This window comes from Pseudorca crassidens, chromosome 7, assembly GCF_039906515.1.
Source record: "Pseudorca crassidens isolate mPseCra1 chromosome 7, mPseCra1.hap1, whole genome shotgun sequence".
NCBI classification, from domain to species: domain Eukaryota; kingdom Metazoa; phylum Chordata; class Mammalia; order Artiodactyla; family Delphinidae; genus Pseudorca; species Pseudorca crassidens.
In genome coordinates, this window is record NC_090302.1 from 9909710 (window position 1) to 9932981 (window position 23272).

Below are 23272 nucleotides of genomic sequence, written 5' to 3' on the forward strand. Positions count from 1 at the left end.
TTCTCTGGTTGTGGCAAGTGGGGGCTACTCTTCCTTGCAGTGCGCAGGCTTCTCATTGTGGTGGCTTCTCTTGCGGAGCATGGGCTTCAGTAGCTGTGGCACCTGGGCTCAGTAGTTGTGGCTAACGGGCTCTAGAGCACAGGTTCATTAGCTGTGGCGCAGAGGCTTAGCTGCTCCGCGGCATGTGGGATATTCCAGGGCTCGAACCATGTCCCCTACATTGGCAGGCGGATTCTTAACCACTGTGCCACCAGGGAAGCAAGCCCCTGAATAGTTCTTAATGTAAATGGCCAGTTTATTTTTTGTCAAAATGTTTATTTCTTTTTCAAAAACACATTTAAATTCACAATACCAAATATTTACAAATAACTATTTTTCCTTTTCTATTATTCAGCTTCTTGAAAATTAATAAGCACAAGCATTGCTATCACCAATATAAGAGCAAAGAAGGTCAACTGTTTCAAATTTTATACTATTCTTCACTTAAAGTGAAACAGTGTTATGAATATTTTATCTATAATTCATGGTTCTATTTTTTTATTTAAATTTTCTCTAAAATGATACATAAAAGAAATGGTAAGGCTAACAGTAAATCTAAGAAACATACAAAGCAACCTTTTTTTCAACTAAAAGCTGAAAATATTTCTCTCATTTCTAAATAAATAAAATCAGTTTGGTGCTCATAATATATATGCTTTACATAATACAAAAAAAATCCCTTTTGTAAATAAAAAATTATACTGAGGTCTACAGAGCTGAGGCAACTGAGAAATTTTTCCTTTCACTTTTAATCAGGCTTCCTGTTGTAAGGGCTCAGCAGACAGTGACGCGAGACACTGCCTCCCAACTTCAGTTCACCTTTGCAGTTCCACAAGGGACACCATGTCAAGATTGTTCAGCTTTTTTGATGAGTGCTGCGTGGGTAACTAATGTGTAAATGCAGATACGTATAGAAAGCAGTTTTGACAGTGATGTATTGCAACTGGTTCCAGATGTCGGTAAGGGATGCTTGGCCAGGCATCTGGGGCTCCACTGCCACAGAGCAGTGCCAGGACCAAGCCAATCTTCAAAAGACCATGGCACTTTAATTCTTCAATTAGAATCTCTTAAGGCAATTACTTTTGCTTCTCTTCCTTCAGAAAAACACTAAAATATTTCTACTTTGTTGCTTGTTTCTTCAATTTAAGGGAGGTTGAAATATTGAGCATTCTAACAGGCTGAAAGGAAACTTCAAAGCAAACTGCTGAGATATTCAAAATTAAGCACATATTCATGTCATATAATGAGAATTTAAACTAAATTGCACCAAAACTTGAATATGTATAAAGTTTAAGCAACCCTTGATTAGCAAAGTAAATGTTCAGATTGTTCATCTAGTGATACTAGAATTCCTAAGATCATCATTAACATGGTACATATATCACAATAATTATAAATCAAATTATCAAGCTTATCTCTCCTTTTGCTGGCTATAAACTTGATAAGTGTATATTAGCTAAGGAAAATGTACTGCATTTGCACTGAATTTAAGAACTAAATGATAAATTTTGTAACAATGTATTTCCAAAATAAAATCCTATAAAAGAAGGACTGACAAGCAGCCTGTGAATAAATGAAATTTCTGATCCACTGGTTAATGAAGTGCAATAAGAAGTATTCAAAAATTCCATAGTAGAAATACATTATTACAATCATGCAATGAATAGCCTTTAACCTTTAAAATTGACAAAGTTGCACTTTCTACATGAAAAATGTTGTAGCACAGCTCCAACATAAGAATTTGGTCTAATGGGGATATTTTCAAATAACCTGTCTGTCTCCCTCTTCTTTCAATACCAAACTCACTGCTCCAATCAAAAAAACTCTCAGGGGATCACCTACAGCTACATTCTCTCCATGTGGTTTTGCTATAAGGCATTTTCTCATTGATCAAGGGAACTGCAGAAAACTTGCGTTCTATTTATCCTAGAACAAAGGTGACTTATGTTACTGATTTTCAGTATCAAATCAAAGGTTTTAAAATACTTTTAATAGAAATAAAGTCAAACAGATCTGTCAGAATGATGTTTAGAACTCTATGTTCCTTTTGATTTCCTAGTAAATTAAATAAATTGAACATTCTAAATATATTACAAAACTTTTAATCTGTGAGAGAACCTTGTGGTCAGTAACTTCCTGTTATAAATACATTATTTAACTACAGCCTGAAGCTGCTTTGTTTGGTCTGATATAACTCGATAAGCTAATTGAAAGGTCAAGAGTAGTTTTAAAAACTGACCAATCTTATTTTTCCAGATGGATCATCAAATTTATTTCTAACCTTGCATTTAAATGATCAACCAGTAAAATTTTATTACAGGCTTAGAATACATTAAAGAATGGTGCCAGATAGCAGAAGAGCTGTAAAGTATTTATTCCCATCTCCCCTTTTATAGGGTTCTGGTATGACAAATCTTTACTGTGACATGCATAGCAAAAAGCCACAACTTAAAACAACCTTAATTTTGGTCCTATCCTAAATATGATGGTTTTGATTGTTAATAAATTATGTTCAACAAATAAAATATAGTTGGAGAATTTCTACATGAACCATTAATTACTCTGAAACATGGGAACGTTGTCTAGGCAGTACAACTGCATATATCAGATCTGGCAGGTCAAAAAAATTATTGCCTAATGGAAATATGGATGCAAGTATATTTAACTGAATGACTTTTGTGTTTATCTTGTCAGTTTACTAATAACTCAAAAGAATTCCTCTGGACAACAAACTAATACTTCCAAAAAAGCAAAATACAAATGACTATATCCAAAAGTCCAAACTTAAAAACTACTGACATCTATATCCAACACACAAAGACACAGTAGATCAAGGTCCTAAATGAATTTAGTTTCTGATTCTGAAAAATAAGTGCACAATTCCAGAACAAAACTACGTATTAAACAGTCTTATTGCTGGTGGCAGTGCAAATTGGTATAACCACTTTAGAAAGCAATTCAGCAACATTGTGGAAAGTCAAATACAGTCATACTCTATAACCCAACATTTCTATTTCTAGTTATACACCTCAGAGAAATACTTGCATGTGGACAAGAATATGTGTACAAGCGTATTTATAACAGTAAAACTTTAGAAACAATTTAAGCATCCATCAACATTGAAATAAATATGAAGTTTATTTGCATGATAGACTACTACAAAGCAGTTAAAACGCATGAAACTGATCCACAGATATCAAACTGGATACACTTGGAAAACAATGGTAAGGGAAAACAGCAAGCTATAAAACTATATTATATATGTATACATACATTTTATTTATATCAATTCTAAAAATACTAACTACACATCATTTATAAACACATACATATATAGTAAGCTGGTTTTTTTTTTAATTCAAGTGAGAAGCAATATGCACCAACTATAAGATAAGCACTACTCAAGTATAGGTAGGAAAGTTAGTGGGCTGAAGAGATGGGGCATCTTCAACCATACATAAACTGTATTTTTTAAAATTAATATCTAAAGCAGATATGGCAAAATATTAACATTTACTCAATTTAACAGGAGGGAGTATGGATGGCCACGTGCTTGAAATATTTTACAATTAAAAATTAATATGTAAAAACTCCAGGGACTTCCCTGGTGGTCCAGCGGTTAAAACTCCATGCTCCCGTTGCAGGGGGCCCAAGTTCCATCCCTGGTCAGGGAACTAGATCCCACATGCCGCAACTAAGAGCCTGCATGCCACAACTAAAGATCCCAAACACCGCAGTGAAGATCTCGCAAAGGCAACGAATATCCCATGTGCTGCAACTAAGACCCAGCACAGCCAAATAAATAAATAAATACTAAAAAACAAACAAAAAATCTCCATATACCCTACAAAATCCTTTACTTCAGAATTTCTACCAATATTTCATTCAAATACATTCATTTATACACTGCATAACTTTGTTAGGTCAAAAATTATGCCCATAATTGAAGGACAGAGCAATCTATTCTTCCCAATAAGGTCTTCACACAAGAAGTTAAACTGTCTAAATACTGAGTACTGATATTACCATTATTATGTTTTTGTAGCATTCATAATCATAGATATACTTTCAAAGGAAAGACTCCCCTAATCACCAATGACCCTACATTAATTGGTGAATACTCCAGACAAGCTAGAATCACCAAGCACTTATAATATCTGATTTTCAATTCTATCTGAAACTTCACATAAAAACATTTTAAGGAAAGAGGAAGGTTAATTCTACATCATTCATGACAAATAATCAAGAAATGAAAACAGTAAATAAATTATTTGGATTTCAAGTAAGGAAGCTCTTTTTTTTTTTTCAAATAAAGAATCCTACATATGAAAGATCAGATCCATGAAAATGTTTAAAGTAGGTAAAAATCATTCCCAGAAAGAATTTGTTAAGACTGGGGTGAATAAAGGAACTTATTAAGCTAGAACCTCTATGCACTATATACAACTTTAGCAGTTTTCTCCTGGAATTAAATTCTAACATTTGGAAGTAGCTAAATATTCATGTCACTGCCTTTCTCATTCAAAGATACTATGGTAGAATTGAACTGGTTGACAACTGCCCCCCAGAGTTAAAATTTAGAAAGTATCTCCTAATGCAAAATTAAATAGATTAAATAGAATATTCTAGCAAAGACCCCAAATTAGAGTCTAAAACAAGGGAAGCTACTACACTGAACTTGGTGATATTACAATCATGGATTGATCCTCTAAATGACAAAGCTGAGAGCAAAAAAGACAAAGAAAGATGGATACTTATTAGCTATAACACATCAGAAGTAAGTGGGGTTGTTTATTTGTAAAATTAGAATACTTCCTAAATCAGTGGTTTTCAAAGTGTGGCCCAGGTACCCTCGGGGCCCCTAAGGCACCCTCAGGGTTCTAGCAAGGTCCAAACTATTTTCACAATATTACTAAGATGTTGTTGCCCTTTATACTCTCATTTGCTCATGAGTATACAATGAAGTTTACAAGGGGCCACATGAAGTATGGTATCACAACAGACTGATGCAGAGCGGATATGAGAATCCAGCTGTTGAAATCAAACACTGAAGAGGTTTGCAAAAAATGCAAAACAATGCCACTCTTCTAATTTTTTCTTCTGAAAACCATGAGTTGTTTTTTATTCTTAAAATGTGATTTTTAAGATATCAAAATGCAATCCATTTATTATTGTTTTAAAATAAACTAATAATTTTTTTAAATTTCTAGTATGGTGAATATTGATAGATATAATCCACATAAGCAAAAGATCTCTAGGGTTCTCAGTAATTCTTTATGGCATGGAAAAGGATCCTGAAAACATAAAGAGAACAAGTGACCTAGATCTTACAGCTGATGTGAGATGAAATGAACTAATGCATGTAAAGAACTTTTCACAAGGCATGGCAAAGAATAAGTTCTCAATAAATGGTAGCTGTCATTGTTACATTACAATAGCTGGGACTACTGAAAGCAATCTTGAGACCTGGGATTCTTGGGAATTTAATTGTCTCCCATTCTCTAGTAAGCAATGAGTACTAAAAAAAAAACAAAAACTAAAACTACAACAGAAAAAACAAAAACCTAATCATCAGTCAAATTTAATTCATCATATAGATTCTAATTTAAATTTTATCTTAATAGGTCTATATATTATCTTTCTATACCTGGTGACTTCCCTTAAAAACTAGAAAGGCCTGAGTCCCTAGACTTAAAATATACCTTAGCGTCTACCATAGGGTTCTCTTTTCCTTTGAGCCACTAGGAAAAGAGCAACAAGAAGGCTGTGTCTTGAGCCAAGCACAACAAATTAATTAGGATATTTCATTCTCATGAAATTAAAGTCATACTTTCCTTTGAAATACAGGATCAATACAGGAACACTGAATAACAGAACTCAAGGGCCTTTGAACAAGCTTCTGGTCAGATCCCTGACTACAACCATATCTAGCACATACCCAAGACAGACCAATACATACAAAGAATCACAAACTGAGTAGTTACCTTTCACACATGGTCAAGTAGCTCGATCACAAAGCCAACCAAAATCTTTCCTGCTTTCACCTTAAGGTCACTTCCTTATGTTTCATCTTTTATTTATAAAGATAAAAATAAATATGAATTACAAAGAAAAAATAATAGTAATAGTAAATATAAAGTATGAACAAAAATGATACTTAATAGTATACAGAAACCAAATACCTGGCATTGATCTTATAAAAACCTTTCAACCCTTTAGCCTTCTTTCATTCTCTTAACCATTCTTTTCTACCTTCTAAACTCCAAAATAAAAACATCCCGGATCTTTTAAAAGTTTTCTTAAAAAAAAAAAAGGTAGACTGATCCAAAGCAGCTACCACAAAAACTTCAACGAGGCACTAGTGGACTATTTAGGCTTCTAAAACATTCTTAGGAATCACATGATATATCAGATTGTTCCCAAACAACAAGGTCCTACTGTATAGCACAGGGAAAAACTATATTCAATATCCTGTGATAAACCATAATGGAAAAGAATATTTTAAAAAAAAAGAATGGGGCTTCCCTGGTGGCGCAGTGGTAGCGAGTCTGCCTGCCGATGCAGGGGACGCGGGTTCATGCCCCGGTCCGGGAGGATCCCACGTGCCGCGGAGCGGCTGGGCCTGTGAGCCACGGCCGCTGAGCCTGCGCGTCCGGAACCTGTGCTCCGCTATGGAGAGGCCACAAGAGTGAGAGGCCCACGTACCGCAAAAAAATTTAAAAAATTTTTTTTAATTTAAAAAAATTTAAAAAAAGAATGTCCACAGGTGTATAACTGAGTCACTTTGCTATACAGCAGAGATTGGCACAACATTGTAAATCAACTATAAATAATATATAAATTAAATTAAATTTTTAAAAAATTGTTCCCAAAGCTAACACAGAAAATATTCTTTAAAACTATCACCAAAAAAATGCTCTCCCCCTTAAAAAGGGCCATATTAACATTACATATCTTAATAAGTTTAGTCTTTTTAAAACTGTCTTTGCAACTTAAAATCAGCACTAAGGGGCTTCCCTGGTGGCACAGTGGTTAAGTTAAGAATGCCAATGCAGGGGACACGGGTTCGAGCCCTAGTCCAGGAAGATCTCACATGCCACGGAGCAACTAAGCCCGTGCGCCACAACTACTGAGCCTGCACTCTAGAGCCTGCAAGCCACACTACTGAGCCCGCGGGCCACAACTACTGAAACCTGCGCTCCTAGAGCCCGTGCTTCCCAACAAGAGAAGCCCGGGCACCGCAACAAAGAGTAGCCCCCGCTCGCCACAACTAGAGAAAGCCCGTGTGCAGCAACGAAGACCCAATGCAGCCAAAAATAAATAAATAAATCAGCATTAAGATGAAAGCAATGAATACCATAACACACAGAGGTACATAAAATCCATTCTCTAAGTAGCATATACAGCTCAATGTAAGTAAATACACAGGGTCATGACAACTTTTTAAATAATGTGTATATTTTGCATATACTACAGTGACTGGCACAAATTAGGAAATGTTAATAATCAGCAGCAACGGTAGGCATTAGCAGGGGACCCCAGGCATGTTCATTTGCCCCCCTTTCTCACAACTGTATTTCTGAGTTTCAAACATCCAGTGGCTTCACAAAATGTGGCTGTACTATGAATTTCACATAAAAGAGTGAAACTTAATGAACGGTAGTAGTTACTGACAAAGAAAAATTTACATCATTTTTTAAGCTATCAATACTTAGCAGTAAACAATAACAACAACAAAAAATCCACAAGTGTAAATCCAAATTATACAACTGTTGAAATGAATGATCTATTAAATCCCCAAATTCAACTACTGATTAATGTGTGTTTCATAACTATGGAGTACGGAATTAAGGCTGAGGATGTCACAATATATTATGGGGAGTTTTTAACTAATAATCTAATACAAGCAGATACAATACTGAGATGATACCCTGTATGAATGTATGGGAAAATGTAATAAAATATATGCATTTATCAGATTATACAGCCTTTCTTCTACTATGGTCAAATTACGATCCAAGTTCAACAGTTTCCTTTTAAAACCTTTTCTAAACTACTAAAAATTTTGTCTAATGTCACCTATTAGAATATAAACCATGCTAGGGAAATATCAAGTTTCAACCTGAAGAAATATATTCACTTTAGAGTTTCTAAAGAGGTGCTCTCACCTTCAGTTAAAAGTATTATTATTTACAATGAAACACCACATGTACGCGAGAAATGTTTTTAAACTCTGCAGAACAACAAAACAGTACCTCCTTTAAAAATAATTGTCAATGATCAACAAAATAAAGGATTTTCTCGGATCTTCTGCACAACAGACCTAGAGGAAAAAACACTCTCAAGGCTGCTTGCAAGAGCACTCCTTGTCCCACCACTAATCAGGCAATAGGATAAAGTCCATTCTTTTAAAGCTACACAGTATATATGCTGGGGTTAAAAATATTTTCACAAAATTTTTCTAACAAAAGAACATTATATTAGATTCACAAGCATGTTAGCTCTCTGCCACTGTTTAAAACCTACCTTTAAGTATTAAATTTTTAATTTTACTTATTTAGGAAAAATTACATAATTCTTCATAGCACAGTTTAAAAATAACTCCACTATTAATGCAGACCCTTTATTTAATCACAGGCTAATTTACTCCTGACAGAAAGTAAATTTCACTATTTTCTGTGAGGCTTTATGAAATTGCCATCATTTTTAATTAATTCTTAATTAAAATATATTACACCACAGCTTCTACCCATCTCTCTTGATATTCTAACATAATCAATTCAAGACCATTTACATATCATTAATTAAAAGCCTTCCTCTCTCATCCTTAAAATCATAATGAGGCTCTATTTCTCATTAGCAGCCTTTAAGGGATAAAATAACAATAGAGTCAAGAATGAATGGTAATTTTTAAAAATAATAATTTATATCTTTATATATATATATATATATATAGTGGACAGTGCTATTTTCAAAATTTCTCAGCTTTGGGGAACTGTTGAATTCTTTCTGTATGTTTTTTAACAACATAGAACAACAACTGGCTATACTTTGAAACTAATCTTCAAATAAGATAAAAATAAATAAGAAATAGTAGCATCTTTGAAACTGGGAAAAACCAGACAGATTTCTGAATCTGGACAATAAGTCTTACCATGAATGCTACAAACAAGTAAGTTACTATAAAGTAAAAAGAAGACAATTAACATTTCCTTGTCTTCATTTCTATTTTGTTAAAACTTGTCCTAAATTTTCAGAAGTGATATCTAAACTGTCTGTAGGAATCCTTTGCTTTTAAAAGGATTCTTTCTTTCAACTAAAAGAGCCCATTGTTAATACCTCTTAAATCTTAAGATGTAATTAGAAAACTATAATTGAAATTTCTATCTCTATGCATTTCTTACTAGCTTACCACTGTCAGAATGAGGTATCTGTGGTTACATGAAGAACTGAAACAGAGAGGCAAGTAGGAAGTTCTAAAATTAAACTCCAGAGCTGTGATATGTTTTACACATTCTTAAATGAGCTGTGATATATGCTGGTACTATAAAAAGTTATCATTTATTGGTAATGAAAGGTAAAAATTAACCACCTATTCAATGATTTTACCTCTTCTAGAGGCTTTTTAAAGCCATATACAGCTTGAGAGAAGATTTACAGTAGCTCGTGACTTCTAACCCACTGTTTTCAATATTTTGGCTGTAAGTTACAAAATTAATATAACTCCAGCTATGACTACTTTTATGATTAGTGTAAAATAAAATTTCATTGCTTTTCTTTCGCTTTGAGCAACTGCAGTGGTATTGCCTTCTGCAATACTACAAAAAAAAATGACTTAAACCTTATGACTGAATTAAACCTTAATTTGTTACATTACTCAGAGTTTATTATTCATAATTATATTTCAAAGCCAAACTATGAACACAAATAGGGACCAAGTGAGTAACAAAATGTGACCAAAAAAATAATGCCACATAATAGAGGCAAAATAAAATCAGACTCATGTCTTGGAAATTTTATGCAGACTTACTGTCACCAGCATTAACTATATCTAGGTGCTTCATATCAGGCAAATCAGATTTATATCACTGTCTTCTGTCAAATGCAGGTGCTCCACCACAACTTGTCAAGACAGCCTGTCTGAATCTTCACACGTCAGACAGAATCACAGCACTTGGTGTTTTGGTCTGTTGACAGCAATTTATTTTGATGTGTTGTCACAATATGGAATTCTTCAATGCTCTGCACCATGGTGCCAGTAAGTCCCACTATACTTTTTTCTACTGCCAGATGCTACAGGTTTAGTAACGGGAGAAGGCAAAGTTTTGCCTTACTTTTAAAACCGCTTTTTTAAAGCTCTAAGCACTTAATTTACAAGTGCAGAGGAGCACTAAACAGAAGAAAGTATTTCATTCCTTAATCTCAGCATCCAACATCCTGTTTAACACCACAACCAACCTGGGTGAAGCAAAGCCAGCCAGCCTGCTAGGAACAAACAGGGACTTAAAAAAACCTTTAAGTCGGGCTTCCCTGGTGGCGCAGTGGTTGGGAGTCTGCCTGCTAATGCGGGGGGCGCGGGTTCGTGCCCCGGTCCCGGAGGGTCCTACGTGCCGCGGAGCAGCCGGGCCCGTAAGCCGTGGCCGTTGGGCCTGCGTCGTCTGGACCCTGTGCTCTGCAACGGTAGAGGCCGCAGCGGTGAGAGGCCCGCGTACCGCAAAAAAATAAAAAAATAAAAAAATCCTTTAAGTCAAAAATCAGAGTAGTCCATCCTGAGGCTAAACAATAGCTTGGGCTACACATCCAGTATGGTCGATTGTTTTTCAGCTCTTTCACAGGGCTAGTTTCAATCCCACAGTAGAAACTTCAATTCTGTACAGTTGCAAGCAATTATTATGTAATATGTAACTATGTGTAAAGCCAGGCACTAGGGGATACTGAAGAATGAGATGAATGGAAATAAATTTCTTTTGGGTTTTTTAAAATACATTTTCCAGAAATCTGTACAAATTCCACATTACTACTCCACGGAGTAGTAATATAAAATACAACTTACACAGGAAATACAAAAAAGACAACTAATTAAATGTGCAGGAAAAAAAAGTTAATAGTCACAAAAAAGCTCAGAGAAGTGTTAAACTTTGTAATCTTTTCCTATCCTATTTTTTTTAATATATAAATTTATTTATTTTTAGCTACATTGGGTCTTCGTTGCTGCAAGTGGGCTTTCTCTAGTTGCAGCAAGCGGGGGCTGCTCTTCGTTGCGGTGCACGGGCTTCTCATTGCGGTGGCTTCTCTTTGTGGAGAAGCACGGGCTCTAGGCGCGCAGGCTTCAGTAGTTATGGCTCGTGGCCTCTAGAGCGCAGGCTCAGTAGTTGTGGCTCACGGGCTTAGTTGCTCCCCGGAATGTGGGATCTTCCTGGACTAGGGCTCCAACCTGTGTCCCCTGCATTGGCAGGCGGATTCTTAACCACTGCACCACCAGGTAAGCCCTCTTATCCTATTTTATATTTTAATCTTGCATATTAATAGCTTCTACATAAAATCAATTTAAAAGCAAACAGTACAGGGTTATACTAGATAAATTTCCATTTATAAATAAAGATTTCTCAATATCTACATCTAAATCCTTTTCTTATAAGCAAGAAAGATATCAATAGTGTGTGAATGTTTCCTGTTTCCACAGAGTTCAATTATTACGGATAGAGTCAAAATTTTTAAATTAAAAATCAAAGACCAACATTCTCTTGAAAATTTAAAAAGTAAAGAATTAGCTTTAGATTTGGAATTATATATTGGAAAATTCAGGATTAAAAATTTTCTTGTCAAAATAGTAACATTTTAAACAAGCAAGTAGTGTTGGTAACGGACCCAAATAATAAAATTCCTCTTTGAAAAAAGAGTGAACCACAAGTCAACTTAAAACTAAACCAGTATGGCTATGTAACAAGCATGTAAAGCTCATTTTCAAACTTCATAACTTAACTATAAGAAATGTTTTTATATTTATGAGCAGGGACTCTGGTAACACTTATCATCTACAGCTGGTACACACTATAGTCATAAGAACTTATCTCCAAAGAATTCCACTATAATTTTTTTAATATAACAATGCTGTATCTTCTCTGTGAGGTAAGTTGGCAGTAGACAAAATGGTATTCTTTTTAATTTTATATAATAAAAAATAACACAAAAGTTATTACAGTGAGTCAGAATCAAAGCTGAACAAAGATTCCCAAGCTTAAAATGATTCCATTAAATTATACTCTATGAGTTCTTAAATTAGATCAGTCCAATAGGTCTGCCTTTTGGCACAAGTCTAGAAGGCACCATTCACACAGTATTTTATAAACGGTGCAACCTGTTGTTGTACAACTCAACAAACCTGAATCTAAAGATAGCCTCAGTGAAGTTACTCTGTGTGTGTGTGTGTGTGTGTGTGTGTGTGTGTGTGTGTGTATTCCTTCCAGAAAAAGGTCTATCTCTGGCACAAACCCTAGTCTCTTCTATAAGGTTATATCATCACATAAATCACAAGTATCCTCTAGTCCACCTCCAAGATCTCTGGGAAAATAAAGATTCGAATAGTGTTAAAGTGTGGGACACAAACACTCTTCATGAAAATAAGTTGCAGGGTGACTTTTACCTAGTAAATAAATATGACAAGTAAACAATAGATGTATATGATTCAATATGTGTTGTATTCAGAATGCATGTCTAATTTACTCTAAAGAAACCAATCACACTGACACCACAAAACTACCTACATGTAGCCTTTATAGACTGGCACTAATAACACCAGCCAACACAAAACAATTCTTTAGTTTCATGACTGATTTTTACAAAGAATGGAAAGTTAAGTGAAAAATGTTGATTAAAAAAATAGCCTGTCATTTAATGGGTGAAGAGCAGCTACACATGCACAGATATATTAACCTGCAGAAAAATGAAACTACATGAGAATCCTGGTTTTCTCCCCCAAAACAGTAAGAAAACCCCAATCATCTGATAATCCAAAAAAATGAGACACTACAAGAAAACAGAGAATAAGAGAGCTGAGATTTTATTTCAAAGACGATTTGGCAAAGATCATGGAGGGAGAAAGAAGGGAGAGATGGGGGAAGGACTAAAAATTTGAGGACACTGATAACCCTATGCCCAGTGAAAAACAGCACAATAAAAATAGAACTAACTGCACTATGAGTTCTAAACTTTATCCCAGTTCTGTAAGTTATTTAGGCAAGTGACCTTTGGTAAATCCCTTACTTAGCCTTTCTAATCCTCAATTTCCAAATTTGTAAAACAAGAATAATACATGTCCCACCTACATCAGAGGTTGTTATGAGGATTTAATACATTATGTAAAAGCACTTTGAATAGTATAAAAGCACTATAAAATAGTCAAGGACAACTTAAGATTAATGAAAAGCAAATATCACTTTTAGATCTCCCAGTTCAAGAGAGCAGACTGAGCTCATGTGTTTAACCTCCCCTCTTCCCTTCCAAATTTCCATTGATAGAACAGTAAAGGGTATAAATCCATTGAGAAGGGGGCAGGGGCTGCAGCAGACCAAATTTTGATAAATTTCTGGAAGACAGATAGCAAATGAGACTATACTGACATATACACCATAGTGGAGGAGACCCAAATTAAACAATGAGAAAGAGTTGCAATAGAAGCAGGAGCCAGTTTCACCAGCAAAGACTGGGAGATGCCACAAGCTTGGAGAGAGGACAGCAACAGGAAATGGGGCACTAAATTAAAAAAAGGCTTAGAAGCACCTGGACCATTTGGTCCCTCCCCATACCTTCCATACACTACCCAGCCACTGCAAAGAATATCATTTGCTGCTAGGATAAAGCCAGACAACTATTCTCCAAAAATAACTAAAACATAAAATTAAAAGTAGAACAAATAGAGGAGGAGATACTATCTCATATAATGAAAGTCAAGAAATACAATCTGATAGTGATGGCCTCAAAATTGAAGAATATTATTTATTTTATGAAAATAACCCATACCAGAAGTAAAATTAATACTATGACAAAACTAGACAGTAAGAGGAGAAAAGGAGGTAGGAGATAGTATATATAAAGCAAATTCCTCACCATAGAAAAACTATATACACAGTTAAAACATGCAGTTTAAATTTACAGTGGGTAGCTAGCAGAAAAACAAAAAACAGTAAGATAAAATGCACTCTCCTCTGAATAGTGAGACTATAGGAAAGAAAGAAGAAGCTACAGAACTTTTTTCAACTGTGAAAGGGGAATACTTTTATATTAAAATTACTTGCTAACTCCTTGAAAAAGATTCTTTTCAAAATGGATTGACCCAGAAAGTTAGCTTGAGGCACATAAAATCTGACTACCTACTCTGATATCTTTCAAACTTTAGGAAAAAAACAGACATAATTCGTCAGATGCTGAGAAGAAATTATCTTCCTAAGCACACAAGTAAGGAAAAAGGAATGGAACTGAGAAATAAGGAAGATTTTATCTTTCAGCATTTTGATAAAAGATGAGTCAGAAATGAGGGGCTATAATTCCCTAATCCTTCAGGTTGAAGAATGGCAATTGGGAACAGTGTTTTCAACCTCAAATTCCTATTCTGGAAGTTGTTAATCACCTTGAATGGTGGATGGCTTAATTATATAAGGACCACGTTAATGTCTCAAAGGAGGGAGAGTGATCTGATAGGAGGTTTTAATTTAAAACACTCTTCATAAAATTAAAAATGAATGCCAACGGACTATAATCTGTGCCTCTGTGCAGAAGTAAAAGGCCAATATAGCTATAAGAATACAGTGTGATCAATTGGGCTTTGAGGCCAAATGATCCAGTACTAGTCAATAATCATGAGTGTTATTCATAAGAGAGTCAAAAGGAAGTAGCCTCTATTTGTTTCAGCTAGTAGATCTTTCTATAGGTTATTTTCAGACAGAAGAACTGCTTATATCTGTGAAAGAATAACATTTTCAGACTATTCATGCCCTCTGGAATTACTCTATAGAACGAAATATCCTGGGATCCAAGTATTTCTAGGTTACAGCACTAATCTTAAAAAGAACAGCATAGTTTGGGAAAATTTGGACCCATTCTGTTCTGTTCTTGAGTTTTACTAGCAATTTAGCATTCAAAAAAAGGGAGCTGGAACAAGTTCAATTCCATATAAAGTTAAAAGTTAACAAGGGTAATAGGTCTTTTCAAAGTATACGAAAGTACAATAACTAGAGGGACAGCAAGGTCAAACATGAAAATGTCCATCTTTGGGGGGAAAATACTATCTGCTACCTTTGATCCTTTCATGGTTTTCTAGGATCCAGGACCACTACTGACAAGTGTGTTTGTCTTACTTGTTGGACTCTATAGCAGCTCCTGTCCAAAAGAATTATAATATAATCTATGTCATTTTAAATTTCTAATAGCCAAATTTTAAAAAAGCAAAAGGAAACAGATAAAATTAATTTTAATAATATTTTAATTTGATATATCCAAAATATTATCATTTCAACATGCAATGAAACCTTTTAAAAAACTATTAATGAGATATTTTATATTGTTCTCAGTCTTTGTCTTTCAGTATTTTACATGTACAGCATATCTCAATTCTAATAAGCCACATTTTAAGTGCTCAACAGCCACAAGTTGCTAGTGGCTGAGACACTCTCATTTGAGAAGTTCCCCTTTCAACTGACTGGCATGACTTAACAGGAGCAAAGGACTCTCAGTTTCCAAGTCAACTGCAGTTTCCTAATACCATATAAGATCAAGCAGAAGCCTTCTAGTTGTAGTGTATGAAGACTTGACCTCCATTCAAAGAACCCACTTGACTGGTGGAACAGATGCACTTGTTTGCCCCACCCCTTACTGAAACCATACTCAAAGACAATAAAAGGACAGGGGGACCACATAAATCTGAAAGAATTAAGAGCAGAGAACAGACAAGAACCCACTTTGTTCCCATATCATTAGCAATCAGACTTACACATCTCCTCCACTTTTTTCTCTCTCACTTTCCAGCCAGGAAATTGGTGGAAACTTCTCAGGAGAACTGCCAAAGAGACAAAGATTTGACAGCTGGACGTCCACATACCAAACACATCACCCTATGGTGAAGACTATCAAAACCAAGAAGCTCCACTCACACACGTTGAGTTTTCATCAGCTTTAAAGTGCCCGAAGCTTAAATATTCTTCTATTCGCTAGCATTTACTAGGAGTCTACTATGTGCCAGGCACTGTTCTAAGCACTGGGGATACAGCAGTGAACAAAACAAAGTTTCTCTCCCTCTCTCAAGGAGCTTACATTCTAAAAGGGAAACAGACAATAAACAAATGCAAAATATAGACCAGAAGTAGAAATAAAACAGGCAAGGGGTATAGAGTATAATGGGAGGGGGGAGAAGGGATGCTGTTTTAACCAGGAAGGTCAGTGATTTGAGCAGAGGCCAGAAAAGAGGGAGAAAACCACACAGATATCTGGGCAAAGAATCTTCTAGGCAGAGAGAAGAGCAAGTATAAAATCCCTGAAAGGAGAGTACATTTGGCCTACTGGAGGAACACAAAGGGGCCAGTTCAGCTGGAGCAAAATGAGTGGCACAGGATGAAGGGGGGGTAACATTAGAGAGAAGTGGACCAGAAGACAGGCCTTGAAGACTATAGTTAAGGACTGAATTTTTATTTCAGGTGAAATGGTAAGCCATGAGAAGAAGTGACATTATTTGACTTATGCTTTAAAAGAATCACTTTACCAGTTGTGAGAAGAAATGACTTGTAGGGCAGCGTGGGTGGAAGCAGAGAGGTCACTTAGGAGGCTACTGGAATAGTCCAAGCAAGACATAAAGGTAGCTTGATAAAGGGAGGAAGAAGTGAGAAGTGGTGAGATTTGGGTTATTCTTTTGTCTTTGTTTTAATAATTTCAGTTATTTTAAAAATAGCAAAAATAAAAACAGTACAAAAAGCACCCATATATCCTTTACCAGATTCACCTATTTACCTGTTGTCAACATTTTATTCCTTTGTCAAGTGTGCATGCACACATACAAGTTTATACACACATATTTCTGAACCTTTTGAGGGTAAGTTACATATATCATGGCCCTTTATCCCTAAACACTTCGGTACTTCTTAAAAATGCAACATGCTGGGCTTCCCTGGTGACGCAGTGGTTGAGAGTCCGCCTGCAGATGCAGGAGACACGGGTTCGTGCCCCAGTCCGGGAAGATCCCACATGCCGCGGAGTGGCTGGGCCCGTGAGCCATGGCCGCTGAGCCTGTGCATCCAGAGCCTGTGCTCCGCAACGGGAGAGGCCCGCATACCGCAAAAAAAAAAGCAACATTCTCTTACATAATCACAGTACAGTTATCAACTTCAGTAAATTTAACATGATACAACACTTCTATCTAATTTATCAACTAACCCAATAATGTCCTAGCATTTTATCCCCTCCATTTCAGGATCCAGTCTAGGATTGGATACTGTATTTAGTGTCAATCTCTTTAGGTTCCTTTAATCTGGAACATTTCCAGAACATTTATAATATTAACATTTTTAAAGAATAAAGTCCTCTCCCCCCATTTTAAAATTAGAATGTTCCTCATGTTGGATTTATCTGGTATTTCCTCATGATTAGATTCAGGTTATGTACTCTCAGTGATGCACAGGAGATGTTGTGATCTTCTCAGGGTATCACATCTGGAGGCACAGAATGCCCATCTGTCCCTCCCTGGTACTGTTAATTTGATCACCTGGTCAAGGTACTGTCTGATTTCTACATTGTACCATTAATATTACTTTTTTCCCTTGCCACTGGATATTTAAGACCACACGGATATTCTACTCCTTAACAAAATTTCCCCCTGTATTTAGAATTTGTTGAGCTTCCTTGCCTGATCCAGTCCTAACCATGATGACTGCAAAATGATGATTTTTCCAACTCCAGCATTCTTTCCCCATTTACTTACTGGCCTCTGCATTCTATTGTAAGAGCCCTACCTCTTCACCCATTTATTTACCTGTCTGTCTTTCTATTATCAGTTTGAATTCATGAATTTTTATTTTTTCCAATGGTTCTACAATTCATTACCGTACTTAACTATTTTGTTGCTCAAGCTGTCCCAGATTTGGCAAGTGGGAACTTTTCAAACTGGCTCCTATGTCCTTGTGATATGTCTCCATCATCTTTTTTTAGCACTTCCCTACCTCTTGGCATAACAAAATGTTCCAGGATCATCTTGTACCTACCCTGCCCCATCCTGGAATCATCCATTTCTCCAAGGTGCTTAGTTCTTTTAAGAGGGAATGGTACTAGAAACTAAGACCTGGGTACTAGTTGTGCACACTGCTACTGGGATATCTTTGTTTCTTGGCCCTTTTATACTCTAATTAAAGAACCAACTGATCTTGCTGATGGAGTGAATATGGGCTATAAGAGAAAAAGAAAAATCAGTGGTGACTCCAGAGCTTCTGGCTTGAGCTACCAGATAAGTGATGTTGGCCTACATTAAAATGAGGAAGAAAAAGTTTACAGAGGAAAATCAAGAATTCCATTTTGGATGTGCTGATCTTGGAATCTTATTAGATATCCAAGTGGAGATATTCAGCAGGAAATTGGAAGAGTCCAGAATTCAGGAGATAAGCTCAAGATGGTGATATAAATTTGGGAAACATCAGCATATTAATATTTAAAATCATGGGACTAAATGAATGAACAGACAGGGATCACCAGACACTTGAGAAACGCCTCTAACATAAAAGGCAGACCAAACTAAACAGATAAATATATAATCCAGAAGAAAAAGAGACAATGCATGTAGCAGATGAAAACTTAATGGAAAAAGAAAATCTAAAATATCCTCAGTAATATCCCTAGAGATAGAAAACCTGTATCTGTGAAACGAAAGAAGGAAACGAAGAAAAGAATCAGTCCAAAGCCATTAGGCAGGGGTGAGCAAGGCAGATGTCTGGAGGGAAGCGGGGAAGGAAGCACACCTAATGCAGGGTTGGCAGATCCCAAAAGGGGGCTTGGACAGTATCTGCACAGTCACCAGTGGTGACCTAGTGTCGGCTGTGGGAGCCTGAATAGGGTGAAGAGAACATTCACGGGGGTGAGCGAGCAGTGAACCATCCTAGGGTACTAGAGCCTAAGAAGGGTAAGGAAGTCATCCCAGCAGATGGTGAAGGCATTAAACTGGGGAGAAGAGGCAAGCCATGACAGGAAGTTAGTTACAGTCAGGGAGGACTGATCTTCTAATAATTGAGTATATTGAATTAATGGAAGCCAGGTTTCTCACCGTCAAAGAAGGGAGTTACAAACATGAAACAGGAGAAAATTAAAACTTTGTTGTGCTGAAGTGGATTCATGGGTTTCTTGACAGACAGATAGATAGGTAGACAGGTAGACAGGGATTTAAACTTCTTTTGAAAGTGTGTGTATGTATTGATATGTATATATGCTGTGTGTGTGTGTATTCTCTAGATCTTTGGGGACCCACGAGTAGCAACACTCAATAGCAATGAGCATGTCTTATTTGCAATTCTTGGTTTCTACACGCCATTCTCCACTAAAAGAAACCAGGGATACTTACAGAATATGGCTGATTCTAGGGCTGGGGCAGGGAAAATACAAGATAAACTTGGAACATCTTGTTGGACCAGAACATAAGGAACTGCTCAAAGAATAATGAATTCATTTCAAAAAAATACATAAGACAGCTTGAAGGGCTTTGTTAACCATGAGAATTACAGACACAATGGTTCCAACATTAATGAGTTGCTGACCAAACTGTATTCCTCAGGGCCTCTTGTTATGTAGCAAAAAGAAATCATGATTTGCTTAAACAATCATAGTTGGGGTTTTCGTTATTTGCAACTTACATACATATGTAGGACAGGGGTAGGAGGGATGACTGTAAGCCCTCAAGCCCTTGTATTGACTAGAAGAGTAAGACACTAAATAACTTTGGACTTTGGTTAAGACAAAAATGTATGTTGTGGGGCTTCCCTGGTGGCACAGCGGTTAAGAATCCACCTGCCAATGCAGCGGTTAAGAATCCACCTGCCAATGCAGAACCACAGCTCACCTGCCAATGCAGCCTGCGCTCTAGAGTCCGTGGGCCACAACTACTGAGCCCGCATGCCACAACTACTGAAGCCCGCACACCTAGAGCCCATGCTCTGAAAAGAGAAGCCACCACAATGAGAAGCCTATGCACCGCAACAAAACAGTAGCCCCCGCTCACCGCAACTAGAGAAAGCCCGCGCACAGCAACAACGCAGCAAAAATAAATAATTAATTTTTTAAAAAATGTATGCTGTGGACATATATACACTACCAAATATAAAACAGATAGTTGTGGGAAGCAGCCGCATAGCACAGGGAGATCAGCTCGGTGCTTTGTGTCCACCTGGAGGGGTGGGATAGGGAGGGTGGGAGGGAGACGCAAGAGGGAGGAGATATGGGGATATATGTATAGCTGATTCACTTTGTTATAAAGCAGAAACTAACACACCATTGTAAAACAATTATACTCCAATAAAGGTGTTAAAAAAAAAGAAATGTACGCTGATACTCACTAAAATAAGAGAAATAGAATGTGAAACTCCTAAGTTTGTACACGGAAAAGAATAAAGCAAACCTAGTCAATTAAGAGTCAAGTAATTAGACTATATCTGTAATGTTTTCCTCTTTTAAAAAATCTGAAGTAAATATGACTACATGTATAATTTTAATACCTGAGTGTGGGACATGGCTGTTCATTTTATTACTCACTAATTTTCTGTATGCTTTCAATAGTTCATAAAACATATCTAATTTTTAAAGGCCAATTGAGAAGCTACTGGACAGGCCTTCTCCAGCCAAGTAAGATCTGGATCTCATGTTTATCATTTAAATAACGATTTAACCACCAGCTAAGCAAGAGTCTGAGGAATCAATAAAGAGATGGAGGCAATGCTAGCGAGTTTAAGTAGAAGAGGAATTTCGGAAAGATATTACAGAGCTTACAGAATTCCCAGGAGGGCCTGATGCCTATGTAAACTGCAACACCCACATCCTCATGCAAGACTGCTACTAGGCAAGAGAACCACAGCTCACATATTGGGAGCTGAAGATGCCATGTTATGCCCTCCACCATCTGCAACCCATGAAAGTCAATCTCTATGCCAGATCTCCCTTCATTAGGAACAGATTCCACACTGCACCATCTTCTTCACACTTTTCTCTCCCAAACTCAAGTGACTGCATCTGATTGGGTGGGTCTGAATCGCATGCCTGAGCTCTGGTTACAAAGAACATAAAGAAATTGTCTTCTGGCTTGGGGATGCAGAACCAAAAGTAGGATTTTTCCCCATAAAGGACAGATATTCAAAAAGCTGAGTAACTACATATAAAAAAAAATATCCAAAAGTCCACTATAGTCTAAGATCACTGAAAATTGGCCTAAGGGGTCTACTTAACACAGGAAGACACTTAGTAGTTAGTAGTCAGGCGTAGTCAGAATGAAGATCACAGACCTCACAGGTTCAGAAGGTTACATGTATGGTTTACTGGTTACTATAAAGAGCTACTTATCCCTCCCCTCCACCACCCCCAACACACACACACACACACACACACACACAAAATGCATGTATCTACTCATTCCTGCCCAGCAGCTTAAAATTACATCATAAAATATATTCTTTGAACAAAACTGTCTTTTAAATTATAAATCCCTTGAGAACTGTAAAACATTAACCTAACATCAGTCACGAGTAAGTTACTATAGAGTACTTGTCTCAGAGACAAACACTGAGAAAGTGGAAACCTTTATAAAAGCAAAGAGAAGGGAGCGGTGATTAGGAAATGTGTACAATTACGCTTTCAGAGGGATAGCACGAAATCAGGAAGCACCTAGAAGAATGAGTGAAGGGAGGTTTAGAATATGGGAAGTCTGCTGAAGACAAGGTTTTCTTACTTCACAAATTAACCCAGGGTTCTACAAAGGTCCAGTAATGCAGAGCTCCAAATGTTGAACTAGAGTTTATCATCTGATAGGATCCCTACACCCAACCTTCGGAGAGTCTGTCATTCCAACATTTCTACTTACAGAGAAAAAATTGCAACCCACTTGAATTGTCCCATTTATCTTTTTAAAAATGTACTGAGTAGACATAAGGAAAACATATAAAGTATATGTATGCTATACTGCTAGTGGGAATGCAAAATGGTGCAGGTGCTGTGCAAAACAGTCTCGCAGTTCCTCAAAGGGTTAAACATAGAGTTACCATATGACCTACCAATTCCACTCCTGGGTATGTACTCAAGAGAAATGAAAACATGTCCACACAAACCTTGAACACAGATGTTCATAGCAGCATTACTGTAACAGCCAAAAAGAGGAAACAACCCAAATATCCATCAGCTGATGAATGAATAAATGAAATATTGTATATCCCTGGAATATTATTCAGTCATAAAAAGAAATGAAGCACTGATACATGTGACAACATGAATGAAACCTGAAAACATTCTACTAAATGAAAGAAGCCAGTCACAAAAGACCACAAATTGTATGATTCTGTTTATGTGAAAGGTGCAGAATAGGCAAATTTATAGAGATGGAAAGGAGATTAGTGGTTGCCTAGGACTGGGGTTTCGGGGGGAAATGGAAAGTAACTGCTAATGAGTATGGGGTTTCCTCTTGGGGTAACAAAGGTGTCCTAAAACCACAGGGATGGTTGCACAACTCTGAGAATAAACCACTGAATTATACACACTTTGTGTGTGAATTGTATGGTGCGTGAATTATCTCAGTAAAATATATGTATGGTACAAAAATAATAAGCAATCATTACCCACTGTACCTGCTCTCTAGTTGAAGACACAGTCTAACATCTTTGAAAGAACTCTGGGCGCCACTCTCCAATCCCATCCTTGTCCCTCTCCCTTGATCCCCTTTAGATTTTTATCATATTCATATACAAGTTGAGTTTTACATGTCTTTGAATATTATATAAAAGGAATCATAGTGTATGTACAGTCAGTTCTGCTATAACACAACATATGCTTCTCTAGAATCACTGAGCTATGCAAAATTGTGTAATAAAAACCACAGAGCTTATGGGGGAAAGGGGGTCAATGGTTTTTTAAAAAGGTAGGAATCTAATAAAGAGAGCCAAGTTTTATACATGTTAAATGATTAAGAAATACATAAATACTACAATAAACACAACATACTACGTTGAAAAAGACC

The 23272-nt window shown here is 36.6% G+C and overlaps 1 protein-coding gene across 5 annotated transcripts in view; it reads right to left on the minus strand.

The window, feature by feature from the left end:
* The window catches only part of PBX3 (PBX homeobox 3), a 231935-nt gene that overhangs the window by 153075 nt on the left and 55588 nt on the right, over positions 1–23272 (minus strand). For 2 of the 5 annotated variants that reach the window (XM_067743309.1, XM_067743312.1), the window contains exon 3: positions 16025–16090. The exons of the other annotated variants lie outside the window; for them this stretch is intronic. In XM_067743309.1, the coding sequence (XP_067599410.1) occupies positions 16025–16090 (66 nt within the window). The remainder of the gene's footprint in view (positions 1–16024; positions 16091–23272) is intronic. 5 annotated transcript variants of the gene reach the window in all.